At 44.4% G+C, this 23412-nt stretch overlaps 1 protein-coding gene across 1 annotated transcript in view; it reads right to left on the reverse strand.

Moving 5' to 3' along the window:
- Positions 1–17670, reverse strand: part of WBP1L (WW domain binding protein 1 like) — a 56839-nt gene extending 39169 nt beyond the window's left edge. Inside the window, exon 1 of the mRNA XM_028098473.2 lies at positions 17487–17670. Coding sequence (XP_027954274.1) covers positions 17487–17576 — 90 coding nt within the window. The 5' untranslated portion in view covers positions 17577–17670. The remainder of the gene's footprint in view (positions 1–17486) is intronic.
- Between the last annotated feature and the right edge of the window lie 5742 nt (positions 17671–23412).

The following is a 23412-nucleotide window of genomic DNA, read 5'->3' on the forward strand; positions in this document are numbered from 1 at the left end:
CTGAGGTAAATGACTGGGAAAGCCCTAAAGTTCTCATCCGTTCTCAGCACACAACTGGTCTTCATGCAAGGAGCCCGCTGGAAGAGAAGATCTTCCATGCCTTGGATCTCAGGTAACTGGTGAATTGTTTCCACACCATGTCATGGCGAGGTGAGGCTGGAAGGAAACTAGGGCTGAGAGCTGGGGGTTTCCAATTTCACAATCAAGGAATGTGAAGAAAGGGTTTTGTCACAATAGGCCAACAACTGCCAGGCTTCTAGGATAGAAGACAATCTCCAGACCCAAGGCCGTTTTTACTAACAGGAGCTTTGGAGCAGAGGCCGCTAGGCAGACACAGAACATCTAAGATGAGAGCTCTTTTATCTTTCTCAGGTTGGGCACAGGCACATTTAAATTCCTTCCAGTTTGGACTCACATACAACACCAAAAAACCCCAAACCAAACCAAACAACAACAACAACAACAACAAAAACCCAGAAGTGCAGATGAACTCCAAACCCCAAACCAAAGTGAGCGCCATAAAAGTCAAACGAAGGCATCCTCATGTCACGAATGTGAGGCTGGGCATCAATAAAAGGATCCTGAAGTAATTATTTTTGGGGAATGCCATGGGAAGAATTCCAAACCCAAAACAAAGATTTGTAGAACTTTGCCAAGTAGAAATGCTAAGGACTGCTTAGCTGCCAGAAACCAAGAATATTAGCTTATCTGTGTCCTGGGGCTGGACAAAGGCAGACGTGTAGCAAGCCTGCCGAGACAAGAAAACACACCTTTCCTGGTTTCTGAATAGGACAAGGAGTTCTACAAGTCACAAGGAGCTGGTGGGGTGCCTGGTAGGGTATCTATGGATATAGGGGTGCCTGGCTGGCTCAGTCGGCAGAGCACGCAAATCTTGACCTCGGGGTCGTGAGTCTGAGCCCCACACTGGGCGTAGAGATTACTTAAAAACAAAAAACAGGGCGCCTGGGTGGCTCAGTTGGTTAAGCGACTGCCTTCGGCTCCGGTCATGATCCCGGAGTCCCCGGATCGAGTCCCACATCGGCTCCCTGCTCGGCAGGGAGTCTGCTCCTCCCTCTGACCCTCTTTCCTCTCGTGCTCTCTATCTCTCATTCTCTCTCTCTCAAATAAATAAATAAAATCTTTAAAAAAAACAACAAAAAAACAAAAAACAAAAAAACCTACAACTGCTTTCCTACTGTTGAGTCTTCCAGGAAAGATGGCTGGGCAAACAGCCCTTAACTGTAGTGTGTAATCACTTGCTAAACATCAAACAATATATTTCAGAGAGGGAAATATATGTTGATATCTCAGTCCTTACAGGCAAAAACCTGGAAGCTTCGGTGAAGTTAGGTAACACATTCAAGGGCACACACCTAGTAGGCAGTGGGGCCGGCACTTCAATCAGGCCTATGTGACTCTAAAATGGCTCGAACAGGCATGGAGATGGTATTTCAATATTGTAATTGTCACTTCCCCTTCATCTGTGACCCAGAAAGTCACAGCCACATCCAGCCACTCAGGCTGTAGCATGAGGATGAGGAGGGTGCACTACTGGATGAATGCGTCTTGCCCTGGAGGATTTATTGACTTAATTGCCCAGTTAGAGAGAAAAGACAGCAGGTACCGAAACAGAGGTCCTCTATAATAAATGTGGCGGGGGGGGGGGGTAGTGGAGACAGTAACTGCAGGAAGAGCTCCAGGAAGAGAGGCCAGTCAGGGACAGAATGGCCAATGAAAACTGTATCAAAGAACAGGGACTGAAATAACATGGATGCTAGGGGTAGGAAGATGAGCACAGGAGGCAGAGCCAAGTAGAGCCCAAAGCATGGAGACAAGGCCACGTGGAGAATCTGAGAAAGACACAAGACGAGGCACAGATGAGCTGGAGGGAGAAGGCAGAAGCCCCACACACTGGGTACCTCTGACCAGCCCATTTGTTCTTTCTGATGACTAGGGGAGCACCATGAATAGCAAGGAGAGGAATTTCTAGTTTACTTAGTATCTTAGGCTCTCTTTTTGCTTGTTTACATCTTGGAAGTTGCTCTTATTTCACTCTGAGGGGTGGGGGGAGGTGGAGGGAAGATACCTGTTTCAAAGGTCTTTTAAATAGAGAGAGAGAGAAATAAAAGTAGCAGAAGGTGATGATGAAATCTCAAGACAATTCCTTTACATAGTCAGGTTCTGACCCAGATGTCTTGTCTGAGAAAAAGAGAAAACACACACACACACACACACAAAAGTAGCATTAGCCGAAACCAGTTTAACAACAGCTCCTTGAGGCTCCTAGCTTTCCTGCCCCCTAAAAAGAAAATCCTTCTGTGCTGACAATCAATCACTCCACAGATATTTATTACCTCCCGGATCGGCCATTTACTGCCTGCTCCAGAGAGCGCAGGGGTCTCTGAACCTCAGCGCAGACAGTGGGCTGTCCCTGAGTTAATGGGCTGCCACTGATCTGCAACTCTAGCTTTACCAAGTACAACAGCAGCCTTGTTTGTTTTTGTACTGAAATGCCAGGTTCATTTTTTCCTGCCCTGAAAACAGTTCAATCCCCCACCAAACCAGCAAGGTGCCAAGAATTACATGACAATCAGCAAGCTCGGCTCAGGGCCGTCCCCTGACACTTTTCACGTCTCCTCCCCAGCTGCTCTCTACACTGAAGATTGGAATAAGAACAAAAGGAGGGACGTGGGTCACACCCAGTACCTGACACACAATGCAATGTAACCAGGAAAGAGTACTAACTCCATTAGGGAAATTAGTCTTCAAGGTCTCCACTAAATCTGATTTCATCTCATCCTTTTATTTCAACTTGGAGCAAGACAAGGAGAGACGTGATCTACTTCAGGTGGGAGCTCGGGTACAGTAGTGGCAGGCCGGCAGTAAGGGCTAACAGGAAGGTCATTTTATTAAAGGCACCTCAACTCTTGAGTCCCGGGAAGCAGCTCCAGGCCCTCTGGCTGCAAGGCTGTAAGAGCGATTATTCACGCTGTCCAGACAGAGACCATCTTGGTTGTGCTTTTATAGGAAAATCCACCCACTCTTTACGTGCTCATAAGCTCAGCAAAATGATTTCTTCTCAGGCCTAACTCTTCCAAAGTAGAAGCAACTTATGGGCAAGATGTCTAACTTTCACTTCTGTGACCCTCACCTTACCAAGCAATGCCTTGCACAAAGTAGGCCCTCAAGAAAGATTAAAGAGATGTACGACTATAAAAAGGAAGCTAATACAGCTGAATCCCCAGACAGTAGGGCAGGTGACATTTTTGTGGCCACAGAAACCCGACAAACAGCTAAGAGATCAGGAGAGCACATGGATATTACTGGGAAACCCTCTGTGTGTCCCCATTATCTGTACACCTATAATTTCTCTGCTGAGGAGTTTAAAGCATTTAAGCCATCTCAAAAGCAAAATTCCCTTACTCAAGGTAGGGATGCACTCTAACCCCATTAGTTTTTCGATTATGGGGACTAAGATGAAGCTGCTCCTGGTTTTGTCGCTGGTCACCAACTAACTCCATTAAGCAACACCTAGAAGTTGCCTTTTTTCTCTTTTTTTGCACAAAGGATTGTGAAACTTATTAAGGTCTAGCTGGAAACACAGCTCCTGGCACCATTATCTTCCCTCATTTCCTGGATCTTATGTAAATCAAATATTACCTCCTCCCTCCTTTGGCTATTTGATAACCAATCTACTCCAGGCCTAAGAGTTCATGGTCAAAAGCACCAGAAGGAAACATTAAGACAATTTATCCCTGCCATAAGTTGTAGGGGGTGGAAAAGCTTCTGAAACACACACATCCACACCCCCAAGTAAAATGATGACGAAGGGTGGTGAAACTGGAGAGGGCATCAGAGCAGAAGAATCCTCTGTTCCTTTCATCATATAACTAAATCTTCTGCTCCTTTCGTCACATAATGCTCAACCGCAGGCCACACCTGAACCCGGTACTCCCAGGCTACAGAGTGGGGCAACACAGATGACAGCAGTAAGTAAACCCTACTTCAAAACCACCTTGACCCAGGGTCCAAATCATGAACCACTCGAGTAAAGCAGAAGTAGTAGGCAGAGATATGCTACGATACAGGCCTAAAGTTTGGGGAGAGAAAAACTAAAAGTGTCTTTGAGAAAGCACACCCCCCCCCGCCGCCATGGCAAGAAGGGAAGTCAGTGCAAACCACTGGCCCTCCCTGAAAAAAAATTAGCAGGTACTCGTATCTTTGCACTTATATCCATTGTTCCAAAGCCTTCCACTTTATTCAAGATGCACACTCTGGGCAAGGCGTGCTCAATACTGCAGAAAAGGTAGAGTTAAGCAGTCAGAGAGACAATAAATCATCATCCTTGCAGAACTCAAGGTCTATAAACTACCTTCACATCCATTTTAGTTGCTCCTTATATCAGCTGGTGCCAGGGCTAGAAGTTTTTACTAAACCCACTTGCCAGACAATATAGTGAAGGTCCGAAAATGTGCAGTGGCCTAGGACCAGACTTAAAGTTTCTGACAGAAGGGACAGAGGTCTTCCCTTGGAACCCCAGTGAGTGATACACACTAGACTCTACTGGGGTGCTGGTATTCTACCGTGCTACCACCTATCCTCAGGACCCTACAATTACTTAACTTCTCTGAGTTGGCTGGTTACTTCTATCAGCATCGCCCAGAGACAACTCTGAGGCAGCCATTTCTGCGATAAGAGGCCCATGTGGTCAAAGAAGGCTGCCGTCTCTCTTGGAGATTCACGACGCATGTGCTTTACAGGGAAGCCTCTGAGGAGTCTCACAGTTAAGAAGCCTGTTCAACCCAAAATCTACATTTCAAACAGCATAGTCTTTCTTTCTTACTGAACATCTGTTCATGGCATCATTATCTCTACCATGTCTGTCAGTCTCCAAATTCTAGGCTCCATTTCTCCCTCAGCAGCTTTGCTCATCTGCTGTGAACCCCCCAGTACTGTATCTTGAGGGCAGGCATGGTCAGCCAGGTACAGGATGGGGACACATGGCTGACGCCCCTGAAGAGGGGAAAGAGGGCAAAATACGCTGACAGGTCTTCTCATTTTCCCAGGTTTCTCTGAACATTTGTGCAATCTCAGATAAGAATAGGATTTTCCCCAAAATTCTCCCTACGCTAGAAATTGAGGGCAAAAGTCCTAAGTTAATCTTTCACTTTACACACTGGGGAGAGGTTGGAAAGAGATATTCATTGTGACAAGATGACAAAGAAAATTGGGGGGGGGGGCTGTTGTCGTGTTTGAAACTCCACCACTAGACGTGGTCAAGTGAAAAGAGAAAGCTGTAGCTTGAAGGGCACCTCTGACACTCACAGAACTGAGGTGTGTTCTTGGGGAGTAACTTTTTTTAAAGTAGTGGCACACTTAGTGAGGGTTACTTACTTACGAAAGCTGAAGAACTGTCATATATCAGCTGCATTTTCTAATGGTATTTTTACTCTGGATCTAACTTAAGTTCTCACATGCAAGATCCTATAACATTAAGCAATTGTCCATTTTTTTAGGGCATGATATGGTACGGTGGTTATGCCGAGGAACAAATCCTTTTATCTTTTAGAGATTCAAACAGAACTACTCATGGTTGAAATGATATGAAGTCTGCAGTCTTCTTCAAAATAACATCACTGAGCATGAATGGAAGTGAAAGTGGGTGTAGACAAAAGAAGACAGGCCATGACAATAAATTTCTGAAGTTGGGTGACGGGGACTTGGGGGCTCATTACAGAACCCTTGAAGGAACCAAGGAACACCAAAACCTCAAATGACAGAAGAAAAAAACAGATAAAGTGGACTTCCCCCAAATGAAAAACAACTGTGCTTCAAACGGCACCATCGAGAAAGTGAAAGACAAAAACAAAACAAAAACCACAGAAAGGGAAAAATATTTGCTAATCATTTATCTGATAAAGGACTCATAAAGGCTTCTTAACGTGAGACTCCTCAGGCTTCCCTGTAAAGCACATGCATTGTGCATCTATGAGGGAGACGGCAGCTTTCTTTGACCACATGGGCCTCTTATCGCAGAAATGGCTGCGTCAGCGCCCTCTCTGGGCGATGCTGATAGAAGGAACCAGCCAATACAGAGAAGTTAAGCAACTGGTTCCAGGGTCATGGGAATAGATGGTAACATGGGAAAATGCCAGAGCCCCAGAAGAGTCTAGTTTAAAGGGAAAAATCCTCTGGGCAGTCACTCACTGGGATTCCATGAGATGACTTCTGTCCCTTTACTCAGATAAGGTACTTTAAAATGGGCAAAGACCTGAACAGACATTTCTACAAAGAAGATACACAAATGGCCGCTAAGAACATGAGATGTTCAACGTTACGAGTCATTAGGGAAATGTAAGTCAAAACTACAATGAGATCCTACTTCACACCCGTTAGGATTGGTTATGATAAAAAAGACAGACAAGGGGCACCTGGGGGGCTCAGTCGTTAAGCGTCTGCCTTCGGCTCAGGTCATGATCCCAGGATCCTGGGATCAAGTCCCACATCGGGCTCCCTGCTCGGCAGGAAGTCTGCTTCTCCCTCTCCCACTGCCCCTGCTTGTGTTCCCTCTTTCGCTGTGTCTCTCTCTGTCAAATAAAAAAAATCTTAAAAAAAAAAAAAAAAGACAGACAATAACAGATGTTGGAGAGGATATGGAGAAACTGGAACCCTCATAATTGGGGTTCACTGGGGAACATGACATGGTACAGCCACTTTGGAAAACAGTCTGGCAATTCCTGAAACAAGCAGACATACAGTTACCACATGAACAGCAATTCTACTTCTAGGCATATCCTAAGAAAAATGAAAACACACATCCACACAAAAACTTGTCTACCAACGTTCACAGCATTATTCCTAACAGTCCCAAAGTGGTAACAGCCCAAATGTCTATGAGTTGACCAATCGATGAATAAAATGTGTTATACCCATACAACAGAATATGAATGGAAAGGAAGAAAGTACTTACACCTGCTAAAAACATTATGCTAAGTGAAAGAAGCCAATCACAAAACACCACACGGTGTTACGATTCTATTTACATGAAGTGTTCAGAACAGGAAAACCCACAGGAGCAGAAAGTAGATTAGTGGTTGCCAGGGAATGGGGTTCGGGGGGCTCAGGAAGGGAACTACTAATTGATATAGGGTTGCTTTCTGGGGTGATGAAAATGTTCTGAAATAGACAGGGGTGACGGTGGCCCAATCTTGTGAACATGCTAAAAAACAGTGAATTGTACACTCTACAAGGGTGAACTTTACGTGTGTAAATTGTATCTCAATAAAGCTGTTATTACTTTTTTAAAAAGCCTCAGAAACCATCCTCGCCTCAGAACAGGAAGTACAGTACACCTCAGCACGGGACACTATGTGCCAAGAGCAGACAGACCTGCATGTGTTCTAGCACTGTGGTCAGAATGGATGTCCAACCACAACTCCCACACCCAAGACAAAGCACACCTCTTTACTGGTGATAACCCCACTCTTCCTCACTCAAGGGGGCACAGTGATGTACAGATCAGGATAACTGTATCTATTCTAATTTACCTGCTCTGAGAATAAACAATTTCATACTTTATTATTAGAAAACAATTGCTGGAAAAACACTCCTCATCAGACTTCCAAGGCTGGTGATAGAGAAAGTGAGTCACATGCCTTCTGGACTAGGAGCTCACTAAAATATACTCTTAAATTCTTCCACTGGAAACAGATCTTGGGTCAGTCAAGGAATAAGGAAGCCTCAAGGCTTCCCCCAAAGCTTTTTAAAAAAAAAAAAAAAGATAATTACACAGGCTAACATTTACCAAGTAATTACTATGTGGCAGGCACTGTTCTAAGTGCTTTGTAAGTACCAACTCAATTAATCCTTACAATAACTCAATTAACCCGCACAATAACCCTATAAGCGAGGTGCTATTATCCCATTTTACAGATGAGGAAACTGAGTCAACTAACTAGCCTAAGGCCATCTGGAGGCAGTCTGGCTCCACAGTCTGCACTCTCAGTGATATTTCCAAGGACTCCTTCTTCTGGGATGACCACCATGGAAGGATGGCTGGTTAGACTTGTGTGCCACACAGTAACCGGCCAACAGTTCCCAGCCACCTGCCTGACATCTTCCGGGAGCCTACAAACCACTTCCTTTAGCCCTGAGCAGGCACAGCTACACTTCCCTGGCCTCCAGGCACACTGCCCGTGAGTCCTGCTCCACAGCAAAGGGTGCAACCAGTTCGCAGACAGGGAGGAGACGAAGCTAAGCAAACCAGAGACCCATATAAGCTTTCAAGAAAGAAAACTGAAATGTTCCCCACATGCCTGTGTTGAGTCAGAAGGCACATCTTCATGGATAAGCTAAGGGCATCGATGAAGAAATGTTGCTTACACAATGTGTGGGGAACGGAGCCCTCGAATACCCTATTGATGTGGATGTCCACTGACAGAACCGCTTTGGGAGAGCAATTTGGCACCATCTACCCCATATTTCAAATGTACATACCCTACAACCCCACAATCCCTGATTCCACTTCTGGGAATCTAGCACAACTGCAGAAAGAAATACATAGAACAATGTTCACTATAAAACAGCGTGAACTGGTAAAAACTTGGATATAACGGATGTTATCTATGGAGCAGTAGTTAAAGAAATCATGGCCTAAAGCAATAATACACAGGTGGGGTTTTTTGGGGGTTTTTTTGTTTGTTTGGTTTGGTTTTTGTTTGTTTCTTTTTGCAGTTCTATACTCACTTCTGAATGCCATTCCTCTTCTTTTGTTTCCTCTTCTTGAGGCTTTCCTAAACTTTGTCAACTCTCCTTATGATTCTCTTACTGTTTAATAATCTCATTTCCAAGCTTTTTGGGTTTTGATTAATGTTATTCTTTCTTTTCTTTCTTTTTTTTTTTTTTTAAGTAAGTAAGCTCCATGCCCAGAGTGGAGCCCAATGAGGGGCGTGAAATCACAAACCTGAGATCAAGACCTGAGCCGAGATCAAGATGCTTAACTGACTGAGCCACCCAGGCGCCCCAACATGCAGGCATTCTTTTAAAAATCAAGGTAGATATGCAATACAGAAAGAAGTCTATGGGGGCGCCCGGTGGCTCAGTCGTTAAGCGTCTGCCTTCGGCTCAGGTCATGATCCCAGGGTCCTGGGATCGAGCCCCACATAGGGCTCCCTGCTCAGCGGGAAGCCTGCTTCTCCCTCTCCCACTCCCCCTGCTTGTGCTCCTGCTCTTGCTATCTCTCTCTGTGAAATAAATAAATAAAATCTTAAAGAAAAAAGAAAGAAGTCTATGAAGGATGAAATAATGCATGTTGTAAAGTACTACATATAAAAATTATCCCATTTTTATTTTAAAAACAAATGAAAATAAAGAACTGTATCCATAACAACAATTTTATGTTTATATATAGGAGTTCATATATAGGAACTATTACTATATCTATAAATATTCAGCATAAGCAGAAAACCCACCAAAAACACACACCAAACCACAAACTTTCACTTTTTACTCTAAGCATTTCTGTCTGTATTATGTATCACTGTTACAAACGTGTGTTATTTTTGTGTAACTAAAAACTTATGTGAAAAGGTAAAAAGCACCTTAAAGCTCAAAGAAAAGCAGCAATCAGGTCTAAGGAAGGAAGAGGGAAAGAAGGCCATAGTGGACCTTGTGTTTTCTGCTTTCCCCCAACTCCCTGCAGGCACAGCAAGGGGATTTGCATATTTAAAAACAAAGGACTCAAGTAAAGAGAAAGAAGTACACAGGATGAACTTCTTACACTATTCAACTCTATATTCAAATCCCAAAGAGCTACAGTGCTCCACCATCTCAGGTGTCAAAAATATTAACCTCTCCCAGATAAACCACGAAGAGGGGAAAATAACTTAGATCTGATCAATCAACTAAGTTGTGGTTTTTCTGTTGTTTCTGTGTTTGGTTGGATTTTAATACAACTGGAGTGAACCACCAGGCGCAATTTCAGATGAGGAAGATAATTTCAGAAATGGCGAACAAAAAAACAGCATGTAGGATTTTGAAAAACGTGAATATTTTCTCCACGAACACATGCCTCTGATCTGTAAGAATGTGTAATAACACAATGTTACAACATAAGATCTGTCTTGCTTGATATTTAAAAATCAAAACAGACATGTTTTTATAGCTTTACTCTAGGATCTACCCTTCCAAGCCACAAATGTTCTTGCAACGTCTCACATTCACTTTTACCTCTTCCAAAACAAGTTTAAATTAAATTCTTTAAAACACCTAAGATCATGAATCAAAACCTAGCCAAGGCACTCTGAGGGCAATGACAGCACCAGAACAGACGATCCATCGCTCATCTATTTTCCCACAGAAAAAAGTATGGAAAGAAGAAAGCCAAAAGTAAATAAATCCAAGCTATGGGAATGTAGTTGAGTAAGCGAAGAGTATCCCAAAAACCCAGTCCATGCAAGACTGGTGATCTCCAAGTCTGAGACCATGACCTACTTTAATTCCCACACTGGGAAAGCCCAGAATTGTATCAACAAGCCACAGAATGCAATAAGATGAGATATGTTTCTCCTTTCCTTACCTCCCAGGTTGCAAGGTTCTGGATTTATCGATATTTCTTTGTTTGTGGCTTCCACATTACATGCAGTTTTTTGGCCAGACTTTGCTCCACCTACTGGAAACACAAAGGATGGTCCAAAAGGGAGGTGCCCATAAGGCAGACCTCAGCCGTCTATTGTATGCCACCAAGGAGACAGATCACAAAGACCCACTGTCACTGCTCCCTGTTACTCAGTGGCTGTTCTACCGTCTGTGTGGTTATGGTGGGATGGGTGGCCCGAGGGGTGCCCACAGTTGGGGTTATAGAGCAAAGAAGGAACCCACATCATGGCACCACCTGGATCCTGAGGGTCCCTCAAGCATTAGTCCAATAGGAAAGCAAGAGATGCTCTCAGGTGAACGGATGGCCAGGCATTCAAAAGGCATTTGGAACTATTAATCCAAAGTCACCTGAGATACCCGCAGTATGTTTAAAGAGTTGCCCGCTAGTGCCCCAAATCCACAGATGGGCTGCATCCTGGGGGCTTGAAAGAGAAGGCTTCTCCTGAGGTCACACAGCCACCGAGGTCTGGAACAGTCAGCCCATGGCGACCCGGAGAACACCTCATGGTTGCTGTAGGCTGATTGTGTGACAACAAACCAATGCTCATGGGGCCGAAAATGAGAGTAGAACCAAGACTTGGAATGGGGAAAGGAAAAAGTTCTAAGAACATGACTCTGTTCAGCTTGGTTATGGGGCCATGGAAGACTCTGAGAAAACAAAGTAACTGGCCAGCAGGCTTTCACTGGGGTGAAAACAAACATGTTCTTAAAATGAAACCACAAGGGCAAACCAAAGCAAGAGGAAAGAAAGTTTAAGACTGGGTGAATAAGGCAGGCTCACTTGCTTACTGAACCACAAACTAAAAAAAATGCCTTTTTTCCCAAAATGCTTGATGTTGGCTCACAAAGTCAGGCTGACTGGCAACATGTTAACAAATCTGAGAGCAATCAAGATTCAGGATATTAAAGCTTTCAACTGTCCCACCTAAAATTTGTTGTCAGAGAGGTTACTTCATACACTTCACAATGCTATGTTCTCTCTTCATAGGAAGGCTGACCTCAAACCCCATGATAACGAGCATGAGCTGAGAGGGGAACAGCAGGCACCGCTAAACCAGCATCTGTCCACCTCGGAACCACTGACATTATGGACCAGACAATTCTTTGTTGTGGGAGGCTATCCTTTGTCATGGCAAGTTTAGCAGCATCCCTGGCCCCGAGCTGTGACAACCAAAAATGTTCCCAGACGCTGACAAATGTCCTCTGGAAGGGGCAGAATTATCCCCAATTGTGAACTACAACTCTAAACATATAGGTTCACCCTAAACATTTCCTACAGAGACAAAATTAAACTCAGATATAGGACAGAATCAAGGAAGTCACTTTCAAACTCCCCAAATCTCAGCTTCTGAACTTAATCTGAGAGCAGATACTAACTTACCAACAACCAAATGCACTCTGAGGACTACAAATAATAACAGCAGGGATCATTATTATTATATTTATAGCCATTAAACATATTCCAAGAGCTCTATATGTAGGATGTCTTTTCACCTCACAGCAAACCTATAAGGTATGTACTATTATCAATCCCATTTTAGAGATGAGGACACTGAGGCACAAAGAGGCTAGCAACTTGCTCCAGCATAGTAAGTAGAAGTCAGGTTTAGATCTCAGGTGGCCTGCCCCAGAGCCCACGACCTCACCACTGGGTTGGACTATACTCCACTATTCCCACACTGGAGAGCTCTTAGATCTGCACTATTAAATAGTCAGTAGCCACATGTAGCTATTCAATTTAAATTAATTAAAATTAAATATCATACCAGTCTTGGAAAATAGTCTGGCAGTTCCAAAGTTAGGTATACAGCCAGGAGAAATGAAAACTTATGTCTACACAAAAAACTTGTACATGCATGTTCACAGCAGCGTTATTCAAAGTGGCCCCAAAGTGGAAAGAGCCCAAATGTCCATCATTTGATGAGTGCATAAATTAAATGTGACACATTCACAGGACTGAATGTTAACTGGCTACAAAGTGGAATGAAATGCTGATACGTGCCATGATGTACTGATACATCAACAGGGACGAATCCCGGAAACATTATGCTAAGTGAAAGAAGCGAGTCACAGAGGACCACCTCGTGTATGATTCCATTTATAAGGAATGTCCAGAATAGGCAAATCCATAGAGACAAAAAATAGATTAGGGGCTGCAGGAGGTGAGGATAGAATGGGGAGGGACTGCTAATGGCTATGGGGCTTCTTTCTGGGGTAATGAAAACATACTAAAATTAGATAGCGGGGGCGCCTGGGTGGCTCAGTGGGTTAGACGTCTGACTCTTGATTTCCACTCAGGTCATGATCTCGGGGTCGTGGGATTGAGCCCTGCATCAGGCTCTGCACTCAGCGGGGAGTCTGCTTGTCCCTCTCCCTCGGCTCTTCCCCCCACTCCCCACCCTCGCTTGCTCTCTCTCTCTCAAATATATTCATTAAACCTTAAGAAAACAAAACAAAAACAAAAATAAAATTAGATAGTAGATGGTACACAATTCTGTGACTAACTAAAAAGCCATTTTACATAACTTTAAAAGGGTGAATCTATTGGCATGTTAATTATGTCTCAATACAGCTGTTATAAAAAACTAAATGTCACTAAAAATTCAGTTGCTCATCTATCCTAGTCACATGCCAAGTGTCAAGAGTCACATGTGGCTAAGTGGCTACCAAAACAGGCAGCGCAGATATAGATCTTTTCTGCTATCACAGAAAGTTCTACTGGACTGCACTGCTCAGATGAATGGATAAAAAGCCTCCTTACCATCTAACCACAGTCTACCTTTCAAGCGTCTTCTACTTCCACCCTCCTCTACACACCCACATAGGAAGCTTCCACCACAGACTACGAGCCACCTCCAAATACATCCTCCATTTTCGCTTTCCAGGCTGGAACAGACTTGTTTCCCTTCCCAACCTTTAAAGCCTGGTCCAAATGCCTCTTCTGTGAAGCTTTTCCTAAATCCCACCTTCCCCTGGCCAGAGCAGAATCAATTGCTCCCACCGTCCTTTGTTTGCACATCTGTGTGTGATCTGTCTTTCCTACCAGATTACCAGCTCCTTGAGGACAGGGATTTGGTTACTCATCTGAGGGTTCCCAGTGCCCAACTGTGTTAACAGCCTGCTGTAGAGCGGACATTTCAGTAAACGTTTGCTGAATTCTACTGAAAGGGTTTACGGAAACTCGAGGTGTGGATTTGAGGTGTGGATTGCTCGCTTTGGTATATAAAACAAGACTAAGAAAATGAGGGAAAGGGAATTAAGAGTCTGGACACTCCATCTCCCACTATTCTGCAAGAAGAAATGATGGTGGTCACACTGAAATGCTGTTTTTAAGAAAGAAGAGTGGAGTAGAGCTTCTGGACTGAAAATCGGGGCACAGTTGGTGAGTAAGGGGAGCAGGCACAGGGTATACTATGGAGGGGCGAGGTAAGAAAAAAATACCAGGAATTAGGACCCCCATCCAACTCAAAGTTTTAAGCATGGCAGAGGAAAGGTAAGGACTGTGTCTCTAGAGGTTAGGCCGGGTGGCTTTACGGAAAAAGACGTTTCTACTAAAATTTTATTTTAAATAACATGGTCAGATTGTTCTAGTTGAATCTAAGCACCAATAGAAAGAAAGAAACTCTATGTATCTCAATCATTATTTAACTAGGAGAGACAAATGTCAAGGCCTCACTGGCAAGTCCACTACTTTTTTATTCTTTATGGGTTTAAAGAATGGTATCTGAGCTGTAGTAACCTATAAGATAGTGAAGTCCAAGTTCCCAATCTCAGAAGTGAGCCAGGCTGGTAACTTTCCTGGGCCAGGATGGCAAGAAATGACCGTTCCAGGGGAGAGCTGGTAACAGGGAAAGCAAGCTACTCTGTATTATGTAAATATATAATACCATATATTTCTGATATTAGATGCATATGTATAAAAAGGCTGTATTTGATAGAGGCATTTCAAGGGAAAAAAACCACAGTAAATCACCCACACCATGTTCAATACGGAATGAGTACGAGTCCCCCTCAATTCAGAGTTAGCTGGAAGCCCCTTGTTGAAATAAGGACAGTGAGTACCAGAAGTGCATCCTATGTCAAAATGGTCTCTGAATTTTTTTTTCTTCACTGATTTCTACAAGCCAAAAATCAACAAAAACCCAAACAAAACAAAAACCAAATTGACTAAACAGTGGTGGATTCAGAGTTAATAATTATATAGTAACTTCCATGCCAAAGGTTAAAATTCAAAACACAAATCTCACTATAGATATCTAGTACTCCTGGGCAGAAAGAGACAAGGGTATGAGGTGGGGATGTAAGTACTGGGTGTGGGGGTGGTCAGGAAGAGGGAGCCCACTCATTACCAAACTTTCTCTTCTCTGAAGGAATGGTAACCATGTAATAGCTGCTGGTCAGTGCTAGCATCCACCCAAATGGAACAAAGTACAAAAGCCACCCTGTCCCCAAAATAAGTATTGGAAGTGCCAGAGAAATGATAAGAAATCGGCCTATGATCGATAAACTGCAATTAGGGCATGACATTGAAGATCCCGTCCCACATCTTCTCGCCAGCTCCCAGGCTTCCGTGACCTGGCGGCAACCTCCACTTTCCAACCTTCCTCTGCCAGAGAAGTGGATCCGGTTCCCACTGTCAACTCGGAGGCCCACCACTGCTCTTCCATCAGGGTGAAACATCCACAGGCCCAGGGCACCGACCTCCTCGGGCTCCAGTGTTCTTAAATCAACCCTCTAGCAGTGTTATTTACTGGATCTTGAGAACGACCTTTCTTTATTCAGTAGAAATAGATGCAAAGGCGAAGCAACAGTTTGTTCTATATTTTGTTCTGTCAACATCTACACTTTTTTTTTTTAAGACTTATTTATTTAGAGAGACAGTAAGTGAGCAGGGGGGAGAGGGGCAGAGGGAGAGAGAGAATCTCCAGCAGACTTGCCACTGAGTGAGGAACCGGACGCGGGGCTCAATCCCAGGACCCGAGCTGAAATCAGGAGCCAGAGGCCCAACCGACTGAGCCACCCACGTGCCCCAACATCTATACTTCTTAACCTTACCAGTCCTAAGGGTTCTGACTTTTCCAATAAATAAAATTTATTTCTCCTGCCAGTTTATGATTTTAACTAGGAAAAGATCCCCAACAAACGCTAAAATGGAAGGGTCCAGCCCTAGGAAAAGGAATATACTGGGCCAGAAAATGAGCTCTATTCCTTTCACATGTTATTTCAAATATACATAAACAGATTTGGGGAGGGGGGGAACAGATAAATAACAAATTGTGGTATAGCCATACAGTAGATCATTCAGCCACCAAAAAAGGAATGAAGTACTGGTATATTTATCCACTACAATGTGGATTAATCTCAAAAACATTATGTTAAGGGAAAGCAGACAGACACAAAATACCACAAATTGTAGGATTCCATTTATATGCAACATCCTGAATAGGTAAATCCACAGAGACAGAAAACAGATTGGTGGCTGCTAGGAGCTGGGGGAAAGGGAAATCAGGGAGGAACTGCTTAAAGGGTAGGGGGGTTTCTTTTGAAGTGATGAAATGTTTGGAACTAGATGTAGTGGTTGCACAACATTGTGAATGTACTAAACACCACTGAATTGTTCACTTTGAAATGGTAAAAGGGTTTTAAATGGTTTCTATTATATGAATTTCATTCCATTTTAAAAACTAATCAATTTTTAAAATAAAGGATACTAGGGGGCAAAATAAGATGCATATGTAAAAAGGCAGCCCATAAACTCCTAAGGAAAGCTAAGTATTTTTGCTGGCACTCTGCTTCTACTCTTGATCACAACGCAAAGTTCAAGTGCTAAGCTGTATAGACTCTGCCATCATGCCGTGTGTGAAAGTGTGTGTGTCTATTCCCTTCTGAAAAGACAGGGAAGAGAACAGAAAGTGAAGAAAATAGAATGGTAAAGCCCTGCCAAATGCAAGGGAAGGAGGGGTGATTCCCCCTACTGCACCCCACCCAACTTGGCACCAGGAGTAACGCTCCCATTAGGGTTTCGAAATGCCAACTGGAGCTGGAATCAGCACAAGCAAGCTTCTCTGCCTGGATAAAAAGCAAGCCACCCAGCAAGAAAAGCTGGGGTGCTCCATTTACTGCCCATATTGGCATCAGCACCACCCTTTGCTCAAAAGCCCTGAACTGGCCTAGATCAGCATCAATGGCTGGCTCTCCCAAGCCAGCCAGCCTTACAGCAAGAGTTTGTTATAGCTCAAGCGTGCCCTCCTCCTGAGGGGTCCCGATCTACTCCATCCCACAGGCCTTCCAAGAGTCCGGCCTCCAACCTCTTGCCTCCAACACATTAAAAATGGAGCCAAGATGCCCTCGGAACTTTTCCCTGTCCAGCTTGAAATAAATACCTTCTCAGCCCCTCCTCCCTCTCAGGCCAGCTCAATAACCCACGTACCCCTACCCGCAAACACGTACACACCGCATCACTGCCTTGGAGACCTGCTTCACGGGGGGGCACGAATGCGCCCCCCCAATGCCTCGGCTTCGCACCACTATCCAGTCAGTCATCCCAGCCCACCTGACCTAAGTGCCCTCTCAAAGGGCCCCTCACTAGCTGGGCACCGCACCTCTGCCACTTCCCTGACACCAAAACAGGTGTCCCTCAGCTAAACACCGACGCCCCCTTAGATCCTGTCCACTCCAGGCATGGGAGCCCCTCTCGGGACCCCTCAACTCTTGGCAACAACACTCCTTCTGCCCCTCTAGCCAGGCAGCGACGCCGTCTTCAGCCCCCTCCAGCCAGGCCTCGACGACCCCCAGGCCCCCAGGCTGGCCCGGACGCCCCCTCCCCTTACCTGCGGGGGTTCAGCCCTGGCTGACAGGGGGCTGGGCAGCGCCTGGAGGAGCAGGAGCGCCATGCCACCCAGGAGCCTTCTCCTCTCCATCCCCCTCCTGCTCCTGCTCCTCCGCCACGGCGCCGCCACCTCCCTCCTCCTCCTCCCTCTCCTCCTCTTCCCTCTTCTGCCTTCTTCCCTTCTTTTCCTGTTTCACTCTCCCCTCCCGCTTCCGGCTCTGCTCCACCCCGCCCCAGCCCAAACACCCTCCCACACACTGGGCAGGCTCTCCAGTTCCAGCGCTTCGTGGGCCCCTGCCCTTTGTCCATTGACCAAAATAGCTGTCGATCAAATAGAAGTCCCGCCCCCCCATGAAGACGGAAGACCAGAGGGATCCAGCCAATGAAAAGTGGGAGGAAGCCGGGCCATCTTGAGTGCTGCACGGCGGTGTAGATGCGTCCCACGCCACAGAGAGTGGCGGAAGTAGCTCCGATAGGGGGCGGGGCCATCTGGTACGAGCATCGAAAAGTCTAATTCGGGTGCAGCCATCTTGAGCGTGGCGGAAGTACTAGATTTCTACACTTTAGCAAAGAAAGAGAAGTACTGTGATTCTAAAGAGTATTGGAAAAGAAGTTGTTTTAGAAGGTAGCCGAGCGCTCCTTAAGAAGAAAACAACTGCAATCTAAAAATCTTTTGACGTCTTTTGTTTTGAAGCGCAGCCCTGGTACCAGGGCCCCTCTCCTTGTCTCAAAGTGGGAGCTTAGGTCAATTTGAATTCTCTGAAATAGTACCTTTACCTGAGGCACGGTGCTGTGTCGCCCCAAGTTCCAGGAACATAATTCTATTGACGGTACCTCAGAAACAGCCCTGAAATTCACTCCCATTGTTTCCCTCCATATTCTCATGTTCTTGCTAAATAAAAATGGTCTCCCTGCTGGCCCTAGTTGCCAATTCTTCCCTCTCAATTACTGCCGCACTCCACAGCAAGGGTGCTCTACGACATAAAACCAAACATCATTGTCTTAAGGCTTTCCCTCTTAAAATACTTAAACTACCTACGGAATATATAGTCCGAACTACTCAGTATGGTTCTCTCGTGTCCTGATCCCTGCTTACTTCTTTTTCTCTCATCTTCTGCCACTACATTTTCCCACACATTCCACTTACACCAAACACTCAAGAGATCCCCAGTGTGCTGTGCTATAGTACACACTGCACATATAGTTCTCTGTTTATAAACTCCTAGTTCCCATCCCCTCCCTTGTTTCTTCTTCTGGATCCTCATAACATTAACACACACTGTATCTGATCTGTAGTATCTGCCTGGCTGGCCCCTCCCACTAAATTTGCAGTTTTTTGTATAGCACACCATCTTACTCCTTTTTTTTTCTTTTGAAAAATCGCTACAACATCCTATACAAGGCCCAACCATGAGCCCAACAATGTTGGTAAAATAAATGAACAAACGAAGACCCATGCCAGAGAAGCCAGGTGCCTGTAGCTGCCAATTTCCTCTCAAAATCCTGCCAAAGCATTTTGCAGGTTCGCCTAGTCTAGCCCATGGCTGAGCCCAGAGGGAGTTTGTTCTTGGCTTAAATGGTGGCAAAGTAGGAAACAGTGAAGAAACTGGTTCTGCCCTCTACTTAAGAATGTCCATAGTTCTGCCTCTTCTTGATCTTGTTTTCCCGAATGTTACAAAAGGTGACAAGTATTTTTGCTGATCTCAAATGTCTTAGAAATTCATGCATACCACAATCAAACTCCCTAGGGAAGAAATAAAGATTCAGTATTAGGCAAGGGCCAAATTATTTTCATAGCACAGGGTCTCAGTCCTGGCCTCAAGGTTTTGTAAGTCCTCCTTTATAAAAGCCAGGTACCATCATCATTAGGAAACCCTAATAATTTCAGTTCAACAAACACCGGAGATTTTATCCTAACTTCCCTTTCTTTCTTTACCTGAGAGCTCGAACTAAGCCACTGGATGGGACAAACACTAAACCCTGCCCAGTCTGGATTAGCACTTCCCACACGAAGGCATTTGAGTCACCCTAACCACCTCGCTTTCCACATCCCACAGGTGCCAACTCAAAGAAAGCAGAGAGGTCTTACAAAATGGAGCTGAGATGCAATTTGAATGAGTGCTTTTTGAAGTGCCTCTAAACTGTAGCCACCACATACTTCAGACTTTTCCAAAAGAGCCATTGTCTATACAGGGAGGAGGAATGCCAGGAGGTTTAAGGAGCTTGGGAAGGAAAGAAGGTTGTCAATTCTTGAAAGAACATCAGTGTGGATGCTTCCAAGCTCTGGCTAGCTCTGGTAATATTTCTCCTATCTGTCTTTGGAAATGGGCAAAGCTGAGCCAGATCTCCTATCCTAAGAAAACTAGCTCAAAGACACAGAGTTTTCTGCTCAGAAATCAGTTAAAATCAAATTGCACATGTTACAGCATGGATAAACTTTGAAAATATTATGATAAATGAAAGAAGCCAGACACAGAAAGCTACACTGTGATTTGATTTATATGAAAAGTCCAGAATAGGCCAATCTATAGAGGCAGAAAGTAGATTAGGGGTTTTGAGGGGACGGGGGATGAAGGGAATGGAGAGACTGCCAAAGGGTACAGAGTTTCTTTTTTTTTTTTTTTAAGATTTTTATTTATTTGGCAGAGAGAGACACATTGAGAGAAGGAACACAAGCAGGGGGAGTGGGAGAGGGAGAAGTAGGCTTCCCGCGGAGCAGGGAGCCCGATGTGGGGCTCGATCCCAGGACCCTGGGATCATGACCTGAGGCAAAGGCAAACGCCCAACGACTGAGCCACCCAGGCGCCCCGGATACAGAGTTTCTTTTGAGAGTAATAAAAATATTCTGGATGTGACACCGGGGTGGCTCAGTTGGTTAAGTGTCTGCCTTCAGCTCAGGTCATGATCCGAGGGGCCTGGGATCAGGCTCCCTGCTGAGGCCTGCTTCTCCCTCTCCCTCTGCCTGCCACTCCCCCTGTTTGTGCTCTTTCTCTCTGACAAATGAATAAATAAAATCTTTTTTAAAAATAATAAAATAAATAAAAATATTCTGGAGCTTGTGATGATGATTACAACTTTGTGAGTATACTGAAAAACACTGAATTGTACACTTTATTTTTTTGAAGGATTTTATTTATTCATTTGACAGCACAAGACAGGGTGAGCGGCAGGCAGAGGGAGACAGAGAAGCAGGCTCCCTGCTGAGCAGGGAGCTGAGGTGGGGCTCAAAGGACCCTGGGATCATGACCTGAGCCGAAGGCAGATGCTTAACCAACTGAGCCACCCAGGTGCTCCTGAAACGTACACATTAAAAAGATGAACTTATATGAATTCTATTTTAATTTTGAAAAGATGGGAAAAATTAAATTCCAGCCAGTACTTTGGCCTCAAGGAAGAGGCCCTTTCTCTTTAAAGCAGTGGTCCTTGAAGTATGCTCCCCAGACCAACAGAAACCACATCACTGGACAATTACTAGAAATGCACATTCTCAGGCTCCACCCCAGACCTACATAATAAGAAATTCTGGGGATGGGGCCCCACAATCTGTTTTTGTTTTTGTTGTTGTTGTTTTTTTTTTTCATTTTAATTCCAGTGTAGTTAACATACAGTGTTCTTAGTTTCAGGTATGCAACACAGTGATTGAATAGTTCTGTACATTACTCAGTGCTCCTCATAAGTGCCCTCTTAATCCCCATCACCTATTTCACCCATCCCCCCACCCACCGCCCCTCCAGGAACCATCAGTTTGTTCTCTATAGTTAAGAATCTGGCTTTTTTTGGTCTGTCTCTTTTTTTGTTGTTTGTTGATTTTGGTTCTTCAGTACCACATGAGTGAAATCATATGGTATTTCTCTTTCTCTGACTGCATTCCCAGCAACAGTGCAAGAGAGTTCCTTTTTCCCCACATCCTCGCCAACACATTTTTCTCCTATTTTTGATTTTAGCCATTCTAACAGGTTTGAGGTATTATCTCATTGTGGTTTTGATTTGCATTTTCTTAATGAGAAATGATGTTGGACATCTTTTCATGTGTCTGTTGGCCATCTGTATGTCGTCTTTGGAGAAATGTCTGTTCATGTTCCTGCCCATTTTTCAAAATTTTATTTTTTGTTAATCTCCATACCCAATGTGGGGCTTGAACTCACGACCCCAAGATAAAAGAGTCACATGCTCTACCAACAGAACCAAACAGTACGCCTTTTCTGTTCATTTTTAAATTGGATTATTTGCTTTTTTTGTGTGTAGAGTTGTAATAAGTTCTTTATATATTTTGGATACTAACCCTTTATCAGATGTCATCTGCAAATATCTTCTCTCATTAAGTAATTTAGTTTTGTTGTTTCTTTGGCTGTGCAGAAGCTTTTTATTTTGATGTAGTACCAATAGTTTATTTTTGCTTTTGTTTCCCTTGCCTCAGGAGACATAACTAGACCCACAATCTGTGTTTTAACCCATCCACATGACTCTGACACATGTTCTAAAAACCACTGCTCCAGAGTAGGGGAATAGAGCAAATATTTTGTTTTGCATGCCACATACATGGGAGTCTCTGTCACATATTGTTTTTTTTTTTTCTTCTTTTTTACCCTTTAAGAATATAAAACATTCTTAGTTGCCAGGCACACAAAAAAGGGTAGCAGGTGGATTGGGACCCTTGAGCCACGGTTTGTCAACTCCTGCTCTAAAACAACAGTTCCCATTCTGGAGTGTCCAGTAAAGACAGGTGGATTTTTCCTCTGTAGTAAGGGAAATCAACAATGGCCTCCAGGCGTCAGACAGGTTCCCTTTATTGTTGTGGTAACCTCTTCCATACCAAGGCCAAAATAAGACCAGATCCTGCTTTTCATCCAGGCTTTATTAACTCAGTCTGCAGACAGTTCATTGTGCTTTTTCAAGAAATTTATTTGATTCACAGTGATATCCTTTGAATCGTCAGTAAATTCTACTAGACAGAACTCAATACAAACATTGATCCCAGGTAAGCCACAATGGTCTCCTTCCATGCCCCCCCGGCCCGAGCCTGAAAAATCACCTAGAGCAGCCAAGATGGGAACGGCAAATGGCTGTACTTTGCTGTGTGTCCTTTAAGGCTCTTTGGTCCTGACTGATTAATTCTCAGAGGTATCTAAATAAAACTCCCCTTTCCTATTCAGTACGCACCAGTCTTTGGTGTTTAACCCAATGGGCTGAGGAAGGGAGGGAGCTAGGAAAATACACCCATTAAAATGTGTTGTTAATATCTACATATATGATTTTTACTCACAGTTAGTGGATTTATCTTTTAAACACAGAGATGTAAAATCAGACATGATTTTAGCACAGGAGAACAAAGTCAGTGTCACAGGGCTTAGAGCACCATGAAACTTTGCTGCCTCATGCAGTGGCCTTTTTTTTTAGCACTAAGAACTCGTGGGTGCTTGATCAACCCAAGTTTAGCAGCACTCCCAAAGACACTCTGATAAGGGGGCACTGGAGAGGAATATGGGGAAGAATGGAGAAGAGCCCCAAGGTGACAACAGACTTCTTCCCTCTCCCTTCCTGAGTTAGCTAGAATTGCAGGGGCAAAACGTTCTGTAGCATGAGACAAGATGAGGAGGAAGGGAAGAAGAAACAGGGCTGGGAGCTTCCCTTTATCCCAGGGGCTCCTCCCCAGTCCTGGCCAGAATTAGAATTCCAAAGATTTCCTAATTTTTCCAAATGGTTTGCTTGATTATCTCCCCCAGGTTCCAGCAACTTCTCCCTCAGGAAGTCTCAGCTCCCGGTCTCCAGGGGATGGTGGTTGGGGCGGGGGGGCGGGGGGGGGGGAAGCAGATAAAAGACTTGGTCTTTCCTCCCCTTGCTCACTTTTATCCCCTGGAGTCCAATAACCCATACCTGGGTAAAAAAACATGAGGCTCCCCACCCCCCAAATCCACCCTGACCTTTAG

This window comes from Eumetopias jubatus, unplaced genomic scaffold (genome assembly GCF_037043125.1).
Source record: "Eumetopias jubatus isolate StellerSeaLion01/CBP00866 unplaced genomic scaffold, mEumJub1_p1.0 scaffold_17, whole genome shotgun sequence".
Taxonomy (NCBI): Eukaryota; Metazoa; Chordata; class Mammalia; order Carnivora; family Otariidae; genus Eumetopias; species Eumetopias jubatus.